The following is a 20,974-nucleotide window of genomic DNA, read 5'->3' on the forward strand; positions in this document are numbered from 1 at the left end:
ATGGGATAAGTGACATTCTTAAAAAGGCCCTGGAGGCTGGGTGCAGTGGCTCATGCCTGTAATCCCAGCACTTGGGAGACTAAGGCGGGCAGATCACTTGAGGTCAGGAGTTTGAGACCAACCTGGCCAATATGGTGAAACCCAGTGTCTACAAAAATACAAAAATTAGCTGGGCATGGTGGTGCATCCCTGTAGTCCCAGCTCCTCAGGAGGCTGAGGCAGGAGAATTGCTTGAACCCAGGAGGCAGAGAGAGGCAGAGGTTGCAAGTGAGCCGAGATTGTGCCACTGCACTCCAGCCTGGGCAACAGAGCCAGACTCCGTCTCAAAAAAAGGCCCTGGAGAGCTGCCTCCTACCTTCTACCATAAGAGGACACAGCTAGAAGACACTTGTCTGTGAAAAAGTGGGCCCCCATCAGACAACACCGGTGGCTTGGACTTCCCAGTCTCCAGACTCGTGAGAAAAAGGTATGTTTATAAGTTACCCAGTCTTTTTTTTTTTTTTCTTTTTCTTTTTTGAGATGGAGTCTTGCTCTGTCACCCAGGCTAGAGTGAGATGGCATGGTCTTTGCTCACTGTAACCTCCGCCTCCCGGGTTCAAGCGATTCTCCTACCTTAGCTTCCCGAGTAACTGGGATTACAGGTATGTGCCACCACACCCCGCTAATTTTGTATTTTAAGTAGAGGAAGGTTTTTGCCATGTTGGCCAGGCTGGTCTTGAATGCCCGACCTCAGGTGATTCACCCACCTCGGCCTCCCACAGTGCTGGGATTACAGGCATGAGCCACTGCATCCAGCCAAGTTACCTACTTTTAAGGTATTTTGTTATAACCACCTGAACAAGAACAAAGAAAGATACTCTCCAAGCCACGTAGTAACCATTCATAAATCTGAGGTTTTAAATACCTTCCTCCTATTATTGTCACGAGAGATAGATTCAAGTTTCATTTGGTTGAAGCTTCTAAGGCTGGAAGGAACCTAAAATGAGCTTCAACTTCAAGGCTAATGTGCCTCTGCTCCCTCCACGTAAAGCAGAAAATGTCAGATCTCCCTTGCCCTGCCTGCTTTGCAGGGAGGATGTGGCTCCACAATCCAGGTTCCCCCCATCTGTGGCCACAGCCAGGATGAGGATCAGAAGCTGGTGACCACCTGCATCCCTCCTGGTAGCTGATGGCAACCGTGAGGGAAACTGCCTCATTTCACAGGTAACAGGGTCAGAAGCTCTGGTGGCATCCAACCCAGTTCCCAGACCAGCTCTGTGTTCCAGTGTGACTTGGGTTCATTTATGTGGCTAACTCAGCCTCCCCGTCCTTTCCAGAGGTTCCGTGAGCTTTTCTTTTAAACAGGTACCGGATACTTATTGACTCTCATTTCCTGAGCTTGGGACTAAACCCTCTACACATCCAGCATTCCTTTACTAAGCCCTTTTGCCCCCAGAGCTAGGAAGTGTGGCTCACAGGCAGGGATCATCCTCTGCTCTCCTCCAAGGCCTGGCCCAGAAGGACCAAGGGAAGACAGATCCAACCCAGAGCCATTTCCCTTCCAACCTCTTGGCAAGCCTGATGAGTTCCACTCCCCCCTGTCGGGCACACCTGCCTTCCAGGCACTGATCCTGCTGTCCCTGTCTTGCTCTGCCACTCACTATGCCTGGCTCTCTGCCCAGCCCTCCCCAGCCTTCTCTCCCCCTACCTTTCCCACTTATTGCCTCCCTCCAGGCCTGTCCAGGATGATAAGCTCTGGTCTCAGCATTCAAAGCCTCCTCTATCTGTTGTGGGTGGCAAGCCACCCAGGTGCCAAGGCAAGAGACCGAGGGCACGAGCTGTTCCAGTATAATAAAATATATAAAATAAGAATAGTTCTACTAGAGATCATAGATATGATTATATACGAATATCATTCATCATGAGTTTGTAGCAATTACTCTTTATTCCAATATTATAATAATCCCTGCTCTACAATTATAACCTAGGAAAATCCAGGCCATACAGAGAGGAGCCGAAGGGGCATGGTGAGAAGGGACCAGAAGACAAGAGTGTGAGCCTCTGTCATGCCCAGAGGGGGCCACCAGAGGGCTCCTTGGTCTAGCGGTAATGCCAGCGTCTGGGAAGACGCCTGTCACCAAGCAGACCATGGTCTAGTGGTAGTCAGAGCTAGACATCAGTCAGGCCCGCCCACAGTTATCGGGAGGCCTAACCGTCTCCCTGTGATGCTGTGCTTCAGCGGTCACGCTCCTGTTTCACTTTCATGTACACCTGGCTCTGCCCTCTAGATAGCAGTAGCAAAACTAGTGGAAGTATTAAAGTCTTTGATCTTTCTGAAAAGAGCATAGGAGAAATAATGATGTAAGCTGTCCTCTCTCCACCTCCGCTACCTAACAGGGAAGGGCCCCCTGTCCGGTGGACACGTGACTCACCTGACCTCATCAATCATTGGAGATGACTCACACTCTTTACCCTTTAGCTTTGTATCCAATAAATAACAGCGCAGCCAGGCATTCAGGGCCACTTCCAGTCTCTGCATTTTGGTGGTAGTGGTCCCCCAGGCCCAGCTGTCTTTTATCTCTCTGTCTTGTATCCTTTATTTCTACCATCTCTCGTCTCCGCACATGGGGAGAAAACCCCACAGACCCAGCAGGGCTGGCCCCTACAATCTCTCAGCTGTGTCCCTGGCCATGACTCTGCTTGCTCTTCCCAAAAGCAATTAAAATGGGAAAATCTGACCCTTCTCACCCAGGAGGCAGGGCCTCTCCTCCCACCTGGAGCCCCAGAGCAAAAGCTCTCTCCTCCCTTCATCCTCCTTCTCACCATGTGATTTTGGACAAGTCTTTTCACTTCTGAGTTTTGCCATGTGTGCACGTGTGCATGTGTATGTGATGTACAGACCTTTGGAGTCTTATCACCACAGTGCCTCTCCACTCCTGGCCAGTGCTAGGGCACCCCCTCAGCTGCTGCAGGATGTATCCCCAGAAGGAGAGAGTTAAAGGGGAAGAAAGCCCTTGAGTCGGAGCCAAGTCATCTGAACGCACACCCTGTGCCCAGAGGAGGTAGGGGCAAGTGTTGCTTTCCATGAAGAGTGAACCTGATGAGAAGGCAGCTCCAGAGGACTCAGGAAAACCAAGAATCAGGAGAGAAAGAAACGTGCAGTCCTTGCCTACTTCAGGGGGGTACCACGAACTCCTTGGTCAATATAGGGACCTGCTTCTCCGTGCGCCCCAGCTCCCTCTGCACCATGCACTCTCCTCCCGGACCTGGCACCCGCTACAACTGTGGCCTCCACTAATGCCGGGGGTGCGAGGAGGTGGACGATGCCCAGATGAAGCCGTTCAGGCCTCGTGGCAGCACCAGATCAAGGGCGAGGTTGCGCTGCTCGTCCTCAGAGTATACAGGCCGGTAGCCCAGCAGCTGCAGGGCACCAGTGCACAGTTCCTGCACGCGGCGGATCTTGGCAAAGGGCAGCGCGTGGCGCCAGGCCTGGGAGACGTTGAGCGCATTCCTGGACGAAGTCTTGAAGGCTTCGCGGCGTGCACCAGGTCCAGATCCGTGGGTGATGTTATGGATCCAGGCCTCGAGCTGTGGTGTGAGACTCAGCCCGGTGAAGGCGTAGAGCGCACGGATTTCTGCCAGCGGCTCCCGCGCCAGGTCCTCGAAGCGCACTAGGCGGTAGCGGCCGCGCAGGAAGGGTGGCGGCTTGAGTGTGGCGGCCTCGGCGATGCGTACGTGGCTACGGCACACCTCGCGTACCACGCGCAGGCCGGGGTCGGCCTCCACCCACGTGCCATTGGTGCCCAGCACGATGCCGTTGTCACGCGCCAGAGCCTTGGCTGTCTGCTCCCGGGAGCGCAGAACAGCCCGCGGGTCACGCACCAGGTGCACGATGCGCAGGTTGAGCGCGGGGTCACTGAGCAGCGGGTAGAGCACCTGCAGGTTGAAGAAGCGCACCTCCTTGAGCACCACGTGGCTGTAGGAGCGGCAGGCCTCCTGGGCCAGGCTGAAGGGCTGCCGCGTGCACAGTGGCTTGCACACCGCCTCGCTGCTGATGGCGCCTCGGGCAAAGGCACTGCAGGCGGGTGGCGAGCACAGTGCACGGCTCACGGCCCACTGGAAGAGGTCGGACAGGTTGCGGCGCCAAGGCAGATAGGCATCAAACACGTCCATGTCGCACAGGAAGACGGAGCGCACCAGGTCACGCACAGCCATGTGCAGCGTTGCGGCGCTGCCCTGCGACAGAGTGGTCCACACGTGCCACGCGGGCTCCATTAGGTAGAAGACATCGGGGTGCTGGCTGAAGAGTTGGCCCACGAAGGAGGAGCCCGAGCGCCACGAGGACAGCACCAGCACATGCACGCGCTCCTCGCCGCCTGCTGGGGACGAGGGCCCTGGCCGGGAAACCAGAAAGAGGAGGAGGAAGGTCTGCGCCAGGAGGAGCGCGGTCACTGCTGTGCTGGAGACTCGCGGCAGCCACATGCTGACTGCTGGGGGCCTTAGGGAAGAGAGCGCAGCGGTTAGGGGCTGCAGCCTGCACGCCCATCCCGTGCCCCACTGCCCAGTGCCTTCAGGGAGCAGATTTGACCACCAGACCAGAGCCTCCCATGAACATGATGGTCTCAGTGGGGCGCTCTCCCGAAAATGTGGCCTTAAGATATAACTCAGGATCCAGTCTAGCTGAGAGCAAAAGTACAAATGCAGAATGCGGTCAGAAATCTGTCTGTATGTGAGTCCTACCTTCTTAGCTACCTACCCACATTACCATTGTCTATTTGGAGAGGGAAATATATTTCAAACGGAATTCCTGTCTTTTGCTTAAGAATTCCTGTGAGGAAACTCTTTTAGGTTGTTGAACTGATGGGCGCTCTGGTGGACGTCACAGCGCCGCCAGGCTCCCTGAGGCTCTTCCACTCCGTAGTCTGTGATCTTTCTTCTAACTTTCCACACTACACTGACATACATAGCCTGTGATCTTGAACCAAATACTGGATCGCTCCATGACTCAGTTTACCCATCTGTAAAAGCGGGATGATAGCAGCACATAACACAGGATTTGGGTGGATTATTAGGCAATGGGAAAATGTTTGAATATCCTGGATGGACAGGAGGGACACGCAGTAATGTCCCTAACTGAAGAGTGCCCTTGCTACAGTGTGTGCTCTGCATTGTATGATTTTTTTTGTTTAAAAAGACAGGTATAACTTTTCTTATGGAAAATAACTTTTCTTATTGAAAATAAGCAAACAGGCAGGACGCGATGATTCAAGCCTGTACTCCCAGCACTTTGAGAGGCTGAGGTGGGAGGATACCTTGAAGCTAAAAGTTTGCGACTAGCCTGGGCAACATATGGATAGCCTTCCTGTCTCTACAAAAACATTAAAAAAAAAAAAAAAAAAAAAGAAAGAAAGAAAAGAAAAGAAAAGCCAGGTGTGGTGGTGTGTGCCTGTGGTCCCTGCTACTCGGGAGGTTGACGTGGGAGGACTGCTTGAGCCCAGGAGTTTGAGGTTGCAGTGAGCTTTGATCATGCCACTGCACTCCAGCTTGGGCGACAGAGTGAGACTCTGACTCAAAAAATACAATACAATATCAAAATGAGCAAATAAGGCCAGGCACAGTGGCTCATGCCTGTAATCCTAGCAATTTGGGAGGTTGAGGTGGGCAGATCACCTGAGGTCAGGAGTTCGAGACCAACCTGGCCAACATGGTGAAACCCCATCTCTACCAAAAACATACAAAAATTAGCTGGGCGTGGTGGCGCATGCCTGTAGTCTCAGCTACTTGGTAGGGTAAGGTGGGAGAATTGCTTGAACCCGGGAGGCAGAGGTTGTGGTGAGTGAGCTGAGATTGCGCCACTACACTCCAGCCTGGGCAAAAGAGTGAGACTCTGTCTCAAAAACAAAAACATGAGCCAATAAATAAAGTGGACAAAGAACACCAACTGTTGCCATCACTGGTGGGGGGTGAAGTGCTGAAGGCAGCATGGGCTCCAGAGGGAACGTGTCCTGAAGCCCCGTGGGTTTGCAAGGAGACCAGTTGAGGCGGAGCTGGGATGGAGCCGGAGAAGCAGAGGTGAGAGCAGAGTACCGTTCTGGCCAACTGAGGGGACTCACCACTGTCCAGGGCTGCTGGGAGAGCTGCAACGCTGATCACAAATCCATGGGAGATGATGAGAGGCTCCTCAGTACCTGGTAAAGCAGGAGGGCAATGGAGTCACACCCTACAGGGAAAGATAGCCCCAAAAGTGACATAACTTCTCTGAGGCTCGATTTCCACTTCTGTAGAGTGGGATTTGCAACATTTAACCTCTTAGGGCTGTTGTGAGACGCTGCTGCAAACACCTAAGAAGAGGGGGCCTGGGAGAGCATTCGTTACACACATGCCCCCATTACTGTTACTGTCCCTGTGCTGAGCTACTGTTTGCAGAGGAGGAACCCCCTCCACCTGGGGAGTCTCCCCCAAGAGGAGACACCCATAGGCCACCTACTCTTCCAATCCCAATATCTCACAGGCCATCCTCTGGCCTCCAACAACCAGCCCTTTAGTGGACCTTAAGAATGTCACATAGGTCGGGCATGGAGGCTCATACCTGTAACCCCAGCACTTTGAGAGGCGAGGCAGGCGGATCACCTGAGGTCGGGAATTTGAGACTAGCTTGACAAACATGGAGAAACCCCGTCTCTACTAAAAATACAAAATTAGCCAGGCGTGGTGGCGCATGCCTGTAACCCCAGCTACTCGGAAGGCTGAGGGAGGAAAATCACTTGAACCTGGGAGGCAGAGGTTGTGGTGAGCCGAGATCATGCCATTGCATTCCAGCCTGGGCAACAAGGGCGAAACTCCGTCTCAAGAAAAAAAAAAGGAATGTCACGCATGTCTCGCAGGGTAGAAGGAACACTGGGCCTGCCTCCGGCATTCCAAGGTCCCAAAGTGTTCTTCTCTTTGCACCTGTTGCTTCTGCAATGATCTCAAGACCGGGTGACTTTGGAAGGGAGGGGCCTGGAAGTTTTCTCCTCGCTCCTGCAGCCTTTGCTCCCTGCCTTCCCCACTCCCCTGTCCAGGTCACCACTGAGAGAAGCCACGGTCTAACTTGGGAGCAGATCCCATTTCTGCCCCTTCCCCTCATCAGGAGGCAACAGGGGTGGGTGGAGGATGCCCAGCAGCTCTGTCAGCAGCCGACTGCACAGCCTCTCTGGGAAAACCTGGAAGACGGGGAGAGTAGCCACTCGTCTGCTTTGCACATGATCAACGCTCCCCCAGTGCCAGTGGGCTGACGATGGTTGGCTTCCTGCCAATGGGGCACCGAAAGAGAAGGGAACTCATTTTCTGACTTCAAGTGCTAGGTGCTTCAAGTCCACAGGATGACTTAACTCAACAGGCCCTGAGGGGGGCATGATGATGTCAGTTTTTCAGGTGAAGGACTCAAGGCTTGGAGAGACAGCAGGAAAGCTGGGACCCCAGGACTCCTGTTCCTAAGCTCCTGGCACTTCTGATCCCAGGCTGTGGGCCTCTCCCACGTGTGATTGCTCCCTGCAGAGTGCAGGACCCTGCTGCTCTGGCCCAAACACAGTTGTCCTGGCCAGCCCAGCCCTTCCCTGGGTAGGGAGGATCTTGATCCCAAGCCAAGGTGTTTGTTACCTGTGTTCCAGGAAAGCCAGAGGTCTTTTTAAGTGACTCACACACTACAGGAACTGCTATGAGATCCTATTACTGAAACTCAAGAACTAGGAAGGTGCTTGAATCATCCTATGCCACAGAGTCTCCAGAAGACCAGTTCACAGCTGGGAGCTTTCTGGTAGAAGCCTTGCACTCAGCACAGTGGACATTTGGGACAAGGGTTCGACATGAGGAAGAAAAAGTCAGGCAGGCCCTGTGATAGGTACTTTTGTCTTCAGGATTAAATGCTATCATCCCAAGTCCCTAGGAGGCAGAAATGACCATCCCTGTCTGTTTTAACTGAAGCAGTGGGGCTCAGAGATGTGAATACCCAGTGAGGAGGAAGGGCAGGGGCTTAAATCCAAGAGCCAGCCGGGTATGGTACTTCATGCCTGTAATTACGGCATTTTGGGAGGCTGAAGTGGTTGAAATGCTTGGGCCCAGAAGCTCAAGACCAGCCTGGATAACATGGCCAAACCCCATCTCTACTAAAAATACAAAAATTAGCCTGGTGCAGTGGTGCAGACCTGTAGTCCCAGCTACTCAGGAGGCTGAGGTGGGAGGATTGCTTGAGCCTAGGAGGCAGAGGTTGCAGTGAGCTGAGATTGTGTGACTGCACTCCAGCCTGGGCAATGGAGAGAGATTGTCTCAAAAATAAATAAATAATAAATAAATCAACAGGCCGGGTGCGCGGTGGCTCACACCTGTAAACCCAGCACTTTGGGAGGCTAAGGTGGGTAGATCACCTAAGGTCAGGAATTCGAGACCAGCCTGACCAAATGGTGAAACTCCGTCTCTACTAAAAATACAAAAATTAGCCAGGCGTGATGGCAGGTGCCTGTAGTCCCAGCTACTCGGGAGGCTGAGGCAGGAGAATTGCTCGAACCCGGGAGGTGGAGGTTGCAGTGAGCCGAGATCATGCCACTACACTCCAGCCTGGGTGACAGAGTGAGACTCCGTCTCAAAAAGTAAACAAACAAACAAACAAACAAAAATAAATCCAAAAACCAGACTCTCACTGCAGGGCTCTGTAGTGGGTGTCACAGTCCTGAGCCTTTGTCCGGTACCATTTCCCATCCTGGAAGGCCTATCTCCCCCTTGAAAGTCTTCCCTTGATGAGGGGCACATATTTATTATAGTTTAATTTTTGGAAAAGATAACACATAGATGTTGTATAAAATTCTAAGCCAGGCATGGTGGCTCCTGCCTGTAATCCCAGCCCTTTGGGAGGCTGAGGCGGGCAGATCACTAGAGGTCAGGAGATCGAGACCAGCCTGGCCAACTTGGCAAAACACCGTCTCTACTAAAAATACAAAAATTAGCCGAGTGTGGTGGCAGGTGCCTGCAGTCCCAGCTACTCAGGAAGCTGAGGCAGGAGAATCATTTAAACCTGGGAGACGGAGGTTGCAGTGAGCTGAGACTGTACCACTGTACTCCAGCCTGGGTGACAGAGCGAGACTCCATCTCGAAAAACAAAAAAAAAATTCTCAAGGTACAGATGCGGGCATTGTCAGCTCATGTTTCATGTGTGAAGACAGGAAAAGAGGCCACACTGCCTGGGCAGACACAGCCCCACACCAGAGCACAAAGCTAGTCAGGCAGAAGGAAGTGACATTTCCTATCTCTCATGCCCTCTCCAGCCCTCCAACCTCAGAGGCAATTCTGCTTTAAATTTCCGACAAGTAATTAGTGGTGATGATGGTGATGATAACGATGATGAAAATGATCATATGTTTTTCAGGAGGAGGGTGGAACTAAAAAGTACAAGAGGTCATAAAGGGAATAGAAAGTTCTGTTTCTTGTTTTGGTACCCAGGAGCACCCTAAGCAGTGGTCCTTCTTAAGTCACAGAAACTTTTTTTGACATTTACTCTTTTTAAAATTTATTTTTGTCAAAATACTACACATAGCTTGAGAAAGCATAAAATATGCCTGGAGGCCAGGCACAGTGGCTCATGCCTGTAATCCCAGCACTTTGGGAGGCCGAGGTGGGAGGATCTCTTGAGCCCAGGAGCTCAAGGTGGAAGTGAGTTATGATCGTTCTACTGCTCACCAGCGTGAGCAACAGAGTGTGACCCTCTTTCTTAAAAAAAATCAAAAACCTAAAGCCACAGCAAAACACGCCAGCTCACAGCTGAAGCACTGAGAGTACATTTCCTTTCTTGTTTTTTCTTGTTTCTCTTAGTTTGGGGCTAATTGCATTAGATATTAGAAAGGTTGAAAGAAAAATTTAAAAGATGTGAAAAGTAGAACAAAAAACATAAATGACAGATAAAGGCTGCAAAATAGAGAAAATATAAGATCAGCAAAAGATTCAATCCAGGAAAGTCAGTGCTCAGGATCCCGATCCTGGTGGAGCTGACAATCAAGCTGGGGACATTGAAGACACATGTGACAGTCAAGGGACCTGATGGTGTCCCAGTGGATGGCCTGGACATTCAGTTGCGGGAGGGTCACGTTGGTCCTGGCTGCATCCTTCTCTCCTGGATTCTAGCAAAGTCCCCACCTGGTCTCCCTTCAGTCCATCTTGTACAGTTGCCCCCAGAGGTGCCTACACCACACATCTGATCCTGCCATTCTCCTACTCAGTAACCTTCAGCTTTCCAACCGTATCTCCCATATCCCAGGCTTCAGACGACCGGGAATCATCACTGTTCATCAAACAAGCTCTATCTCTCCCAAATCCCTAACTCATGCTACGAGTGCCCAGCCCTGACTCCCATTGGGAGGCATCTCAGCCTCGCCTGCAGCCGCCCCCTCTGCAGCTGTCAACGCATGCCCCACTCTGCCCTGCATTGTACTTTGCTTTCTCTTCTAGACTGTGAGCAACCTGGAACTTTGGATTGTGGTTTTTTGCAAGTGAACACCTGTTCTCTGGTGACCAGGGTGAGGATCGGCACTGCACAGGTACACTGGACATGCTTGGTTCTGTCCATTCAGTACCTGTTTTTCCTTCTCATAACAGTAGCTAGGCTTTTCCCTGGGGAACCCCCCTCACCCACTCAAAAGTACCTGTGGCTCAAATGGGGTTGATCCACCACTCCCGGCTCCTAATGGTCATGTGTCCCAAGGCAGGCTCACGTCTATATTCCACACACTGACCCTGTCCCCCCAGCCCACACAGAACTATTGGCCTAGGAATGGGACATCTGCTCAACTGCAATTCTGGAGTTTTGCTGATCACAAGGGAAGAGGAAACTGTCTGGGTGTAAAAGTCAACACAGAAGAGAACTCAGCAGAGAAAGTTCACAGGCAAGCCGACAGCATCATCTAAGCATTTGGATCCGGTTGTGTAAGGTTCACCCATGGACCCCTCAGCTGAGGGATGCATTCGGTTTCTGCTTAAGTCCCTGGGAGATGAGTTTCTGTCACTTACACCCAAGAGTGGTGATCAGACAGTGATAGTGAAACCCTTGGTGGGGTGAGGTGAGAAGGGTGCAGGGGCGGAAATTCTGGGGGCTGGCCCTGCTTTGTTTCTCTTGGACAGTGCTAATTACATGGGTGTGTTCAGTTTGTGAAAGTTCACCAAGCTGTGCTTTCATTATCTATACTCTGATGAATGGCATACTTCAATAAAAAGTAAAGAATCCTGACTGAAGAAGATAGTAAGAGTCATGTTAAGGAACGTCCCAAACACCGAATGAGTAGAGGATGTGAATAAATACTTGCCATTGCAGTCAGATACCCTGTGGTCCACATACAGAGGGAGGAATTCCCCAACAGCCCATATGGCTTTCTGCCGAGCACCTTAAAGTCATCTTCTTCTAAACATCCCTTACCATCTCTTGGTCTGAGAGACCTAGGAAGGAGCTATGGTTCTCCCCGATTTGCAAATGGGAAAAGCAAGACACTGACCAAGGATGGTTGTCCACAGCAGGGTCGAGCTGGAGCCCAGGAATCCTGGCTCTCTGGGCAGCACTCACTCCCAGCCAAGCTCTGCCTGCCCTTGACACAGCAGCTCCAGGCCGGGCGTGGTGGCTCACACCTGTAATCCCAGCACTTTGGGAGGCCAAGGCGGGTGGCTCACCTGAGGTCAGGAGTTTGGGACCAGGCTGACCAACATGGTGAAATCCCACCTCTACTAAAAATACAAAAATTTGGCCAGGCGCGATGGTTCACGCCTGTAATCCCAGCACTTTGGGAGCCCGAGAAGGGCAGATCACGAGGTCAGGAGATCAAGGCCATCTTGGCTAACACGGTGAAACCCCGTCTCTACTAAAAATACAAAAAATTAGCTGGGCGAGGTGGCGGATGCCTGTAGTCCCAGCTACTCGGGAGGCTGAGGCAGGAGAATGGCATGAACCTGGGAGGCGGAGCTTGCAGTGAGCCAAGATTGCGGCCACTGCACTCCAGCCTGGGCAACAGAGCGAGTCTCTGTATTAGAAAAAAAAAAAGAAAAAATACAAAAATGAGCCAGGCATGGTGGCGGGCACCTGTAATCCCAGCTACTCGGGAGGCAGAGGCAGGAGAATCACTTGAACCCAGGAGGCGGAGGCTGAGGTGGGAGAATGGCGTGAACCTGGGAGGTGGAGCTTGCAGTGAGCCAAGATCATGCCACTGCACTCCAGCCTGGCAACAGTGTAACACTCCGTCTCAAAAAAACAAAACAACTTCAACAACAATAAAAAACCCAAAACCAAAACCAAAACAACAACCACAACAACAAGACACAGCACCTCTTCCTGTTACCAGCCTGTCCCAGCCCTGTTCATAGAATCTAAAGGAAAAAAATGTAACACTAGGTGTAGATCCCAGGTTTAGATTTCTCTGTTTAGAGTTGGCTGGAGGCCATCCCTGTTCAAGAATCCCAAAGGCACCTGGGCACGGTGGCTCACGTCTATAATCCCAGCACTTTGGGAGGCCGAGGTGGGTGGATCATCTGAAGTCAGGAGTTCGAGACCAGCCTGGCCAACATGGTGAAACCCCATCTCTACTAAAACTACAAAGATTAGCTGCCATGGTGGCAGGTGCCTATTTGTAACCCCAGCTACTCCGGAGGCTGGGGCAGGAGAACTGCTTGAATCCGGGAGGCGGAAGTTGCAGTGAGCAGAGATCATGTGCCATTGCACTCCAGCCTGGGCAACAAGAGCAAAACCGCATCTCAGTGGCCTTGAGGCATCAACAGCTACCACTAGGGCCAAACTGCTCTAGTGGAGCCCTAGGCATTTGGAAGGGGGAAGGCTAACAAGGAGCGAAAGAAAGAGGAAGAAAGAAGAGAGAAAGAAAACAGAAAACGAGGCAAAACATAAAGCAAGGAACATAAAACATAAAACATAGGCCGGGCGTGGTGGCTCATGACTGTAATCCCAGCACTTTGGGAGGCTGAGGTGGGTGGATTACCTGAGGTCAGGAGTTCGAGACCAGCCTAGCCAACATGGTGAAACCCCGTCTCTATTAAAAATACAAAATTAGCTGGGTGTGGTGACACACACCTGTAATCCCAGCTACTTGGGAGGCTGAGGCAGGAGAATCACTTGAACCCAGGAGGCAGAGGTTGCGGTGAGCCTAGATCGTGCCACTGCACTCTAGCCTGGGCAACAAGAGCGAAACTTTGTCTCCAAGAAAAACAAAAACAAAACATAAAACATAAAGATGGAAGATGAGTGTTCACGGGGGACAGAAACAAGGAACCCCTGCAAACACCATCTATGAGGGTTTCCTACATGCCCAGTCTTTCCCATCCATTTTCTGATTTAATCCTCACAGCAACCCTATGACATGGACCTGATGATCATCCCTATTTTATAGATGAGAAAAGTGAGGTGTAGAAAAATTAAGGGAGGCAGGGCATGGTGACTCACCCTGTAATCCCAGCACTTTGGGAGGCCGAGGCGGGCAGATTACCCAAGGTCAGAAGTTCGAGACCAGCCTGGTCAACATGACGAAACCCCATCTCTACTAAAAATACAAAAATTAGCTGGGCATGGCGGCGCGCGCCTGTAATCCCAGCTACTTGTGAAGCTGAGGCAGAAGAATCGCTTCAACCTAGGAGACGGAGGTTGCAGTGAGCCGAGATTGTGCCACTGCACTCTAGTCTGGGCAACAAAGCAAGACTCTGTCTCAAAAAAAAAAAAAAAAAAAAGGAAAAAAGAAAAGGGACTTGCCTGAAGAATTCACACAGTGGCTGTTGAGTCAGAGTTGGAAGCCTAGCAGCGTAACCTTGGAGCTCTTCCATACATAGTGTCAAGTGAAAAACACAAGTAACAAAGCTGACATACATATATACTTTTCTCCCATCTGTGCATGTTCTTAGATGTGCGTGTATTTTTCACACAGTTGGCTGGGTGTTAAAAATACACGAATATCAAAGAACACCCACAGATGGGAGAAAACAGTTGCAAATCATGTCTATAAATTGGGACTTGTACCCAGAATATAAAAAGAGCTCTTACAACTCAACACAAAATGGGCAAATATTTAGTTTTTTAAGAATGAGCATTTTTTTTTTTTTGGGGGGACGGAGTCTTGCTCTGTGCCCCAGGCTGGAGTGCAGTGGCGCGATCTCGGCTCACTGCAAGCTCTGCCCCCCCGGGTTCACGCCATTCTCCTGCCTCAGCCTCCCGAGTAGCTGGGACTACAGGCGCCCGCCACCTCGCCCGGCTAATTTTCTTGTATTTTTAGTAGAGACGGGGTTTCACCGTGTTAGCCAGGATGGTCTCGATCTCCTGACCTCGTGATCTGCCCGTCTCGGCCTCCCAAAGTGCTGGGATTACAGGCTTGAGCCACCGTGCCCGGCCAAGAATGAGCATATTTAAAAAATATAAGAATAAGTAAATTTAAGAATGAATAAAGAAAAAAATTAAAATGAGTAAAGGATTTGAGAGACGTTTCTCTGAAGAAGATACACAAATGGAAAGATGCTCGGCCAGGCACGGTGGCTCATGCCTGTAATCCCAGCACTTTGGGAGGCTGAGGCAGGTGGATCACCTGAGGTCAGGAGTTCGAGACCAGCCTGGCCAACATGGTGAAACCCCGTCTCTACAAAAAATGCCAAAAGCTAGCCAGGCATGATGGCAGGCGCCTGTAATCCCAGCTACTTGGGGTGCTGAGGCAGGAGAATCACTTGAACCCGGGAAGTGGAGGTTGTGTTGAGCTGAGATCGTGTCATTGCACTCCAGCCTGGGCAACAAGAGTGAAACTCCAACTCAGAAAAAAAAAAAGGAAAGATGCTCAACATTTTAAGGCAGTGGGGAAATGCAAATTAAACCACAATGACATGTCACTTTCCACCCACCGCGAAGGTTGCAATTTTAAAAAGGTAATTATAATAAATAATAAATAATTACAAGTGTTGGTGAGATGATGGAGAGGTGGGGAAGATCATAAAGTGGGAATGTCAAATGGTGCATTTCCTGAAGAAACAATTTGGTGCTTTCTCAAAAGGTTGAACAGAGTGACCATATGATACAGCAGATCCACTCCTGGGTATACACCCTAGAGAACTGAACATATAAGCCCACATGAAAACCTGCTCATGAATTTTCACAGCAGCATTATTCATAATAGCCAAAAAGTAGAGCCATCCCTAATGTCTCATACATATTATACATATACACATATATACATATATAATACTTATATATGTACATTTTAAAATATATTTATATATTATGTGTATATATATTTATTTATATATTATATGTATATTATATATATAAACTTCAACATACATGAATTCTATCTCAATAAAGCTATTATTTAAAAAAAATACGAAGTATGGGAGATGTACACTGAAGTTTGGTGTTTTTCTATGGCCAGTTTATAGGTAATTTATTTTCTTATTAGTGCTTTGCTGCATTTTCCAGATAGTCTATGTCAGATTTTTATTACAATGATAAAATACAATTACAAAGATTATTACAATGATAAAATCAGAAATTTCTAACTGGTTAAAGGAGGCTTAGGTGAAGTTTGTCTTTCTCCAGCTATCACTGCAGAGAGACACGTGCCTGCAAATCCATCTCCCAGCCGACCTGAGTACCCAGTTAGCCAGAGAAGGCCAGGGGCATGAATTACCCACTCTGCACTAAAAGTTGTCAGAGTCCCCAAGCACACTCTTAACCCCAGGACTGTGGGCTGGGCCAGGCTGTGGCTGAAGCTGTGCCTGGCCCCCAAGCCCTGGCCACATCTGCCATCTCTGCCAGTCCTGGTGATGCGGCTGCATGGCATCCCCCAGAGGCAGGGGGCTGGGACTGCAAGGCCCAGATGCTGATGGAGAAAACAGATCTGCCTTCAAGAATCTACTGGGAAATGAATTCTAATTAGCCTGGGAAGCGAGCCTCAAGCCTCCCTGGCTCAGAGCCACTACCTTGGGGCATTTCTGAGCAGATGACCAGATAGCAACACACGAACCCTTTTCCCTGGCTGGGAGCTTTAGGGATTCTCACACTGCACTTCACACAGCACCTGACTTGGTCTAAATTGTAGTACGTTACAGCTGGAGGCCATAAAGTCTGAGGGCTCCCCACTTCTTCTCTGCAGCAACACACGCAGGGTATGGAGTGGGATTGTACTTTTAGCACATTCGCCTGTTTCCCTAAGTAGTGACAGAGCCCTCTCATTACAGGGATAATCTGGAATGTTCTCTGGTTTATTAACCATTTATTTTAATTACCTTATTTTTAAAAAGAAAATCATTCTTTCAAATCAATAACAGAAAGAAAAAGGAAAAGACTATTTTAGAAGAAAATAACAGGCTGAGGGCAGTGGCTCGTGCCTGTAATCCCAGCACTCTGGGAGGCCAAGACGGACAAATCACCTGATGTCAGGAGTTGGAGACCAGCCTGGCCAAACACAGTGAAAACCCCGTCTTTACTAAATACACAAAAAATAGCCGGGCCTAGTGGCATGTGCTTGTAATCCCAGCTACTCAGGAGGCTGAAGCAGGAGAATCACTGGAGCCCGGGAGTCCGAGGCTACAGTGAGCTGAGATCACGCCGCTGCACTCCAGTCTGGGTGACAGAGCGAGACTCCTTCTCAAAAAGAAAAACACACAAAAAAACAGTAAAATGCAACATGTGGACCTTGTTTGGATTCTGATTTGAAAAAAACATCTGCCAGGAGATACCCTAGAGGTAATCAGATATATTTCGATATTGACTAATAGGTGATATTGAGAAATTATTATTAATACTATTATCACTATGCAGGACAATCTTGTTCATGTATTTCTGGACCCATCTCCCCTCCTAAGACACTAGAAGCAGAATGGTTTCTGTCTCATTAAAGACAGTAGGTATAGAGTACTGAGGTTAAGAGTGTGAATCCCACTTGACCATTTACTGCGTGATCTTGTGCAAGTTACTTCTCTCTGTGCCTGCTTGGTTAAAAAAAATCTGTAAGGCTGGGTGCGGTGGCTCACACCTGTAATCCCAGCACTTTGGAAGGCGGAGGAGGGCGGATTACGAGGTCAGGAGTTCGAGACCAGCCTGACCAACATGGTGAAACCCTGTCTTTACTAAAAATACAAAAATTAGCCAGGCGTGGTGGTGGACGCCTGTAATCCCAGCTACTCAGGAGGCTGAGGCAGGAGAATCTCTTGAACCTGGGAGGTGGAGAGGTTGCAGTGAGCCGAGATCATGTCACTGCACTCCAGCCTCGGTGACAGAGCGAGACTCCATCTCAAAAAAAAAAAAAAAAATCTGTGAAGTGGGGGAAACAACATAACCCAACTCATGGGATTGATTAAAAGAGTGAGTGAGTGGATATTTGTAAAGCAGAACAATGTCTGGCGCACAGTGCATTTATGAGTATTTGCTTAGGAATCTTCCTGGGCCACACTTATATTCTGTGACTCCAAGGGAAAGTCTTTGAACCAGGAAAACCCAAGGACAATGGCTCTACCAGATTCAGGTGCCCCAGTGCCCCAGCAACAGAATGTGGCAGGCACAGGCAGGGGCCCCACAAGGACAAACAAAACAGAAGACGCTGGACAGTCATGGCTAGAGGCCTGGCTTCTTTTCTTTCCGAGATGGAGTCTCACTCTGTTGCCCAGGCTGGAGTGCAGTGGCACAATCTTGGCTCACTGCAACCTCCGCCTTCTGGGTTCAAGTGATTCTTCTGCCTCAGCCTCCCAAGTAGCTGGGATTACAGGCACTTGCCACCATGACCAGCTAATTTTTGTAGTTTTAGTAGAGATGGGGGTTCACCATGTTGGCCAGGCTGGTTTTGAACTCCTGACCTCAGGTGATCCAGCTGCCTCCGTCTCCCAAAGTGCTGGGATTACAGGCGTGAGCCACTGCACCTGGCTTTAGAAGCTTGGTTTCTGAAGCCAGATTGGGTTCAGTCTGTCTCTACTACCAATGAGGGGTGTGACTTTGAGCAAGTCACCCTCTGGCTCTCCGTGCTCCAGTTGACTCTGTTTGTAGGACAAAGCCAGAAAAGTCCCGGCCTCCCAGGCTGGAGAGGAGCCCAGCCCCGGCTCCCCCAGCAACACAGCACCCTCAGAGGCCCTCATACTTGGCCCACGCGCTTGTGGGTTTAAGTCAGTCGAGTCCTTTCTGGTCTTCAGGCCTCAGTTTTCCTACCCTCAGAAATGGGAAACTTGACTGCCTTGCCTCTGTGAAAGAGGGAGGAGAAAGGAAAGTCAGCATTTGCTAGGCACCTGTCCTGAGGCCCAGAGGGCCTGTCCTGAAGCCCAGGATGAAGCCGTCAGAAGTAGTGACGCAGGACTCCAACTCCCCTGGGTCTGGTTCCAAATCAACCCACCAAGCTACTGTTTCTAAGTAATTCTATTGAAAAAGCCGTTGGAAAGCTTTTGAAAGTCATGTCCTTTGAAACTCAAGTATCGAGACAAAAGGGGTTCTCCCCTCGCAGTGAGGATCCCCCTGAGTAGCCGAAGCCCCAGCAAGACTCTTCCAAACCGGCACCAACAGTGGCGATGCCCTTTCCACATTGCTGATGGAAAAGCCACCCCTACTTCTTCCCTTCACCCCAGGTCTCCGGTGCAGGCCAGAGGAGCCCGCCCCCCAGCCGACCTGAGTGTGGGGACATCCCCCGTAGAGAGTGAAGAACCAACGCACCTCAAAGCTTGGCGGCTCTGCCCGAGCAGGAGCGGCACGGTGGGGGACGCCTCCCTCCCTGGGCTCAGCAAAGGCTCCCAGTCTCTTCCAAGTTCCACCGCACAGCCAGCTTTTTCTCTTCACTGGGAGAGTCCGCAGGGGCTGACTTGCTCCTTAAGGTCCCAAGACTATTAACGGACACCCGGTGAGGCCGGGAAAGGGGCTCTAAGAGGCATGGACGAGAGTTGTGGGGGGGGGGGGGGACCAATCCACTGGAAGCTCCTGGAGACTAGAGGCAGAGCCAATCTGGGAACAGGGCAGGAGTCCCAGAATGGGATGTTAAGGATGGGGGGTGCCCTAGGGCTACCACAGGGAAGGACGCGGCGCAGAGCTCCCTCCGAAGCCCGGCACTGCGGCCCGCGCCCTCTACTCCCCGCGCGCCGGCCAGCAACCCTCGGTGCTGCCCTGCGCAGCGCGCCCGAGCGCACACAATGAGAAGCTTTCAGACGTGGCTGCGGTCCCGGGGTGGCCGGCGGGAGCTAGCGAGCTACGGGAAGGAAGGAGCCGGTTGGCCCACCTCCCCGACAGAGGGGCCACGCCTCGGGGGAGGGGCGCTGACCAAGGGCGGGGCATAAGGGCCCAGTGGGGCTGGGGCCCTGAGAGGCGCACCTTTTAGGCGAGGATGTCAAGGGGCGCTGGCAGGGTCACCTCTTATCTGACTACAAATGAATTTTGTACCCCATCCCACCCTAACTCCCCAGAGAAGGGAGACTCCTGGGAGGATAAAGGTCCTAGCGAAGGAAGTCGAATCTTAATCTTGGCCCTCCTCACTCTCGGGGGCATCCTTGAGGGGAGGTGACTTGGAATCCAAACCCTTCCCAAGGCCACGGCACCTGGATGACACTGGATGACACAGGGACCCGGTGCAGTGTCCCAGCTGGGAGGGGCGGATAGACCAGGTGATCTTAGCAGCTGGACCCGCAGCTTTTCCCCTCCTCCTGCACATTCCCTGCCCTAACCTAAGCCCAGAGGCGCAGGCTTCATAGCAGGTCCAGATGAAGAAATGATACGTTTCAACAAATAAGATATTTCCAGCCAGGGCCGGGCGCGGTGGCTCACGCCTGTAATCCCAGCGCTTTGGGGGCCATAGCGGATAGATCACGAGGTCAGGAGTTCGAGACCAGCCTGGCCAACAGGGTGAAACCCCGTCTCTACTAAAAATTCAAGAATGAGCCGGGCGAGCCGGGCGCGGTGGCTCAAGCCTGTAATCCCAGCACTTTGGGAGGCCGAGGCGGGCGGATCACAAGGTCAGGAGATCGAGACCACAGTGAAACCCCGTCTCTACTAAAAATACAAAAAATTAGCCGGGCGCGGTGGCGGGCGCCTGTAGTCCCAGCTACTCAGGAGGCTGAGGCAGGAGAATGGCTGGAACCCGGGAGGCGGAGCTTGCAATGAGCCGAGATCGCGCCACTGCACTCCAGCCTGGGCAACAGCGTGAGACTCCGTCTCAAAAAAAAAAAAAAAAAAAAAAAAAAAAAAGAATGAGCCGGGCGTGCTGGCAGGCGCCTGTCATCCTAGGTACTTAGGAGGCTGAGGCAGGAGAATTGCTTGAGCCCGGGAGGCGGAGGTTGCGGTGAGCCGAGATTGCACCATCGCACTCCAGCCTGGGCGACAGGGCGAGACTCTGTCTCCAAAAAAAAAAAAAAAAAACTCCCCCTTACAAATAACGGCAGAGCCCAGACATCTGAAAAGGATGACACATTTCGAGGTCTTGTTAAATAGTGATGGGATCTTACGAACTCCCTGCTGCTGGGAGAAGAAATGAGCAGTCTTTCTCGGTTGTGGTTTGACACGATAAATTAAGATTCTTAACAATGGTCATAAGCTTTTTGGATTGGTAATTCCTTTCTAGGATCTATCTTAAGGAAATAAACCAGAAACAAGGATTTATGTACAGGGTTCACGTAAGTGTTGCTCATGATTTTGATATTCATTTTTTTGAGACAGTCTCTTGTAGCCCAGGCTAGAGTGCAATGGTGGGATCTAGGCTCACTGCAACCTCCGCCTCCCAAGTTCAAGTGATTCTCTTGCCTCAGCTTCCTGAGTAGCTGGGATTACAGGCGCCCACCTCCATGCCAGGCTAATTTTTGTACTTTTAGTAGAGACAGGGTTTCACCATGTTGTCCGGGCTGGTCTCGAACTCCTGAGCTCAGGTGAGCTGCCCGCCTCTGCTTCCCAAAGTGCTGGGATTACAGGCATGAGCCACCGTGCCCGGCCTGTTCATGATTTTTAAAGAGTTAGAAATAGTGTGCAGAACAGAAAGATATGTGCCAGAAGGCC

General features: G+C 50.9%; 1 protein-coding gene across 5 annotated transcripts; it reads right to left on the minus strand.

Moving 5' to 3' along the window:
* Positions 1-1,905: 1,905 nt before the first annotated feature.
* Positions 1,906-19,127, minus strand: CHST6 (carbohydrate sulfotransferase 6). 5 transcript variants are annotated; one of them, XM_028841081.2, is made up of 3 exons: positions 18,656-19,127; positions 6,093-6,167; positions 1,906-4,477 (listed from the first exon to the last, which is right to left on the minus strand). In XM_028841081.2, exon 3 carries the CDS (start codon positions 4,459-4,461, stop codon positions 3,274-3,276), a length of 1,188 nt encoding a protein of 395 aa, XP_028696914.1. In that variant the 5' UTR covers positions 4,462-4,477; positions 6,093-6,167; positions 18,656-19,127; the 3' UTR covers positions 1,906-3,273. The 5 variants fall into 5 exon arrangements, with proteins under 5 accessions (XP_028696914.1, XP_077840842.1, XP_077840839.1 ...); XM_077984716.1 differs by having other exon boundaries at positions 1,906-4,506; positions 6,067-6,167; XM_077984713.1 differs by having other exon boundaries at positions 6,093-6,199.
* Between the last annotated feature and the right edge of the window lie 1,847 nt (positions 19,128-20,974).

The sequence above is a fragment of the Macaca mulatta genome, chromosome 20 (genome assembly GCF_049350105.2).
Source record: "Macaca mulatta isolate MMU2019108-1 chromosome 20, T2T-MMU8v2.0, whole genome shotgun sequence".
Taxonomy (NCBI): Eukaryota; Metazoa; Chordata; class Mammalia; order Primates; family Cercopithecidae; genus Macaca; species Macaca mulatta.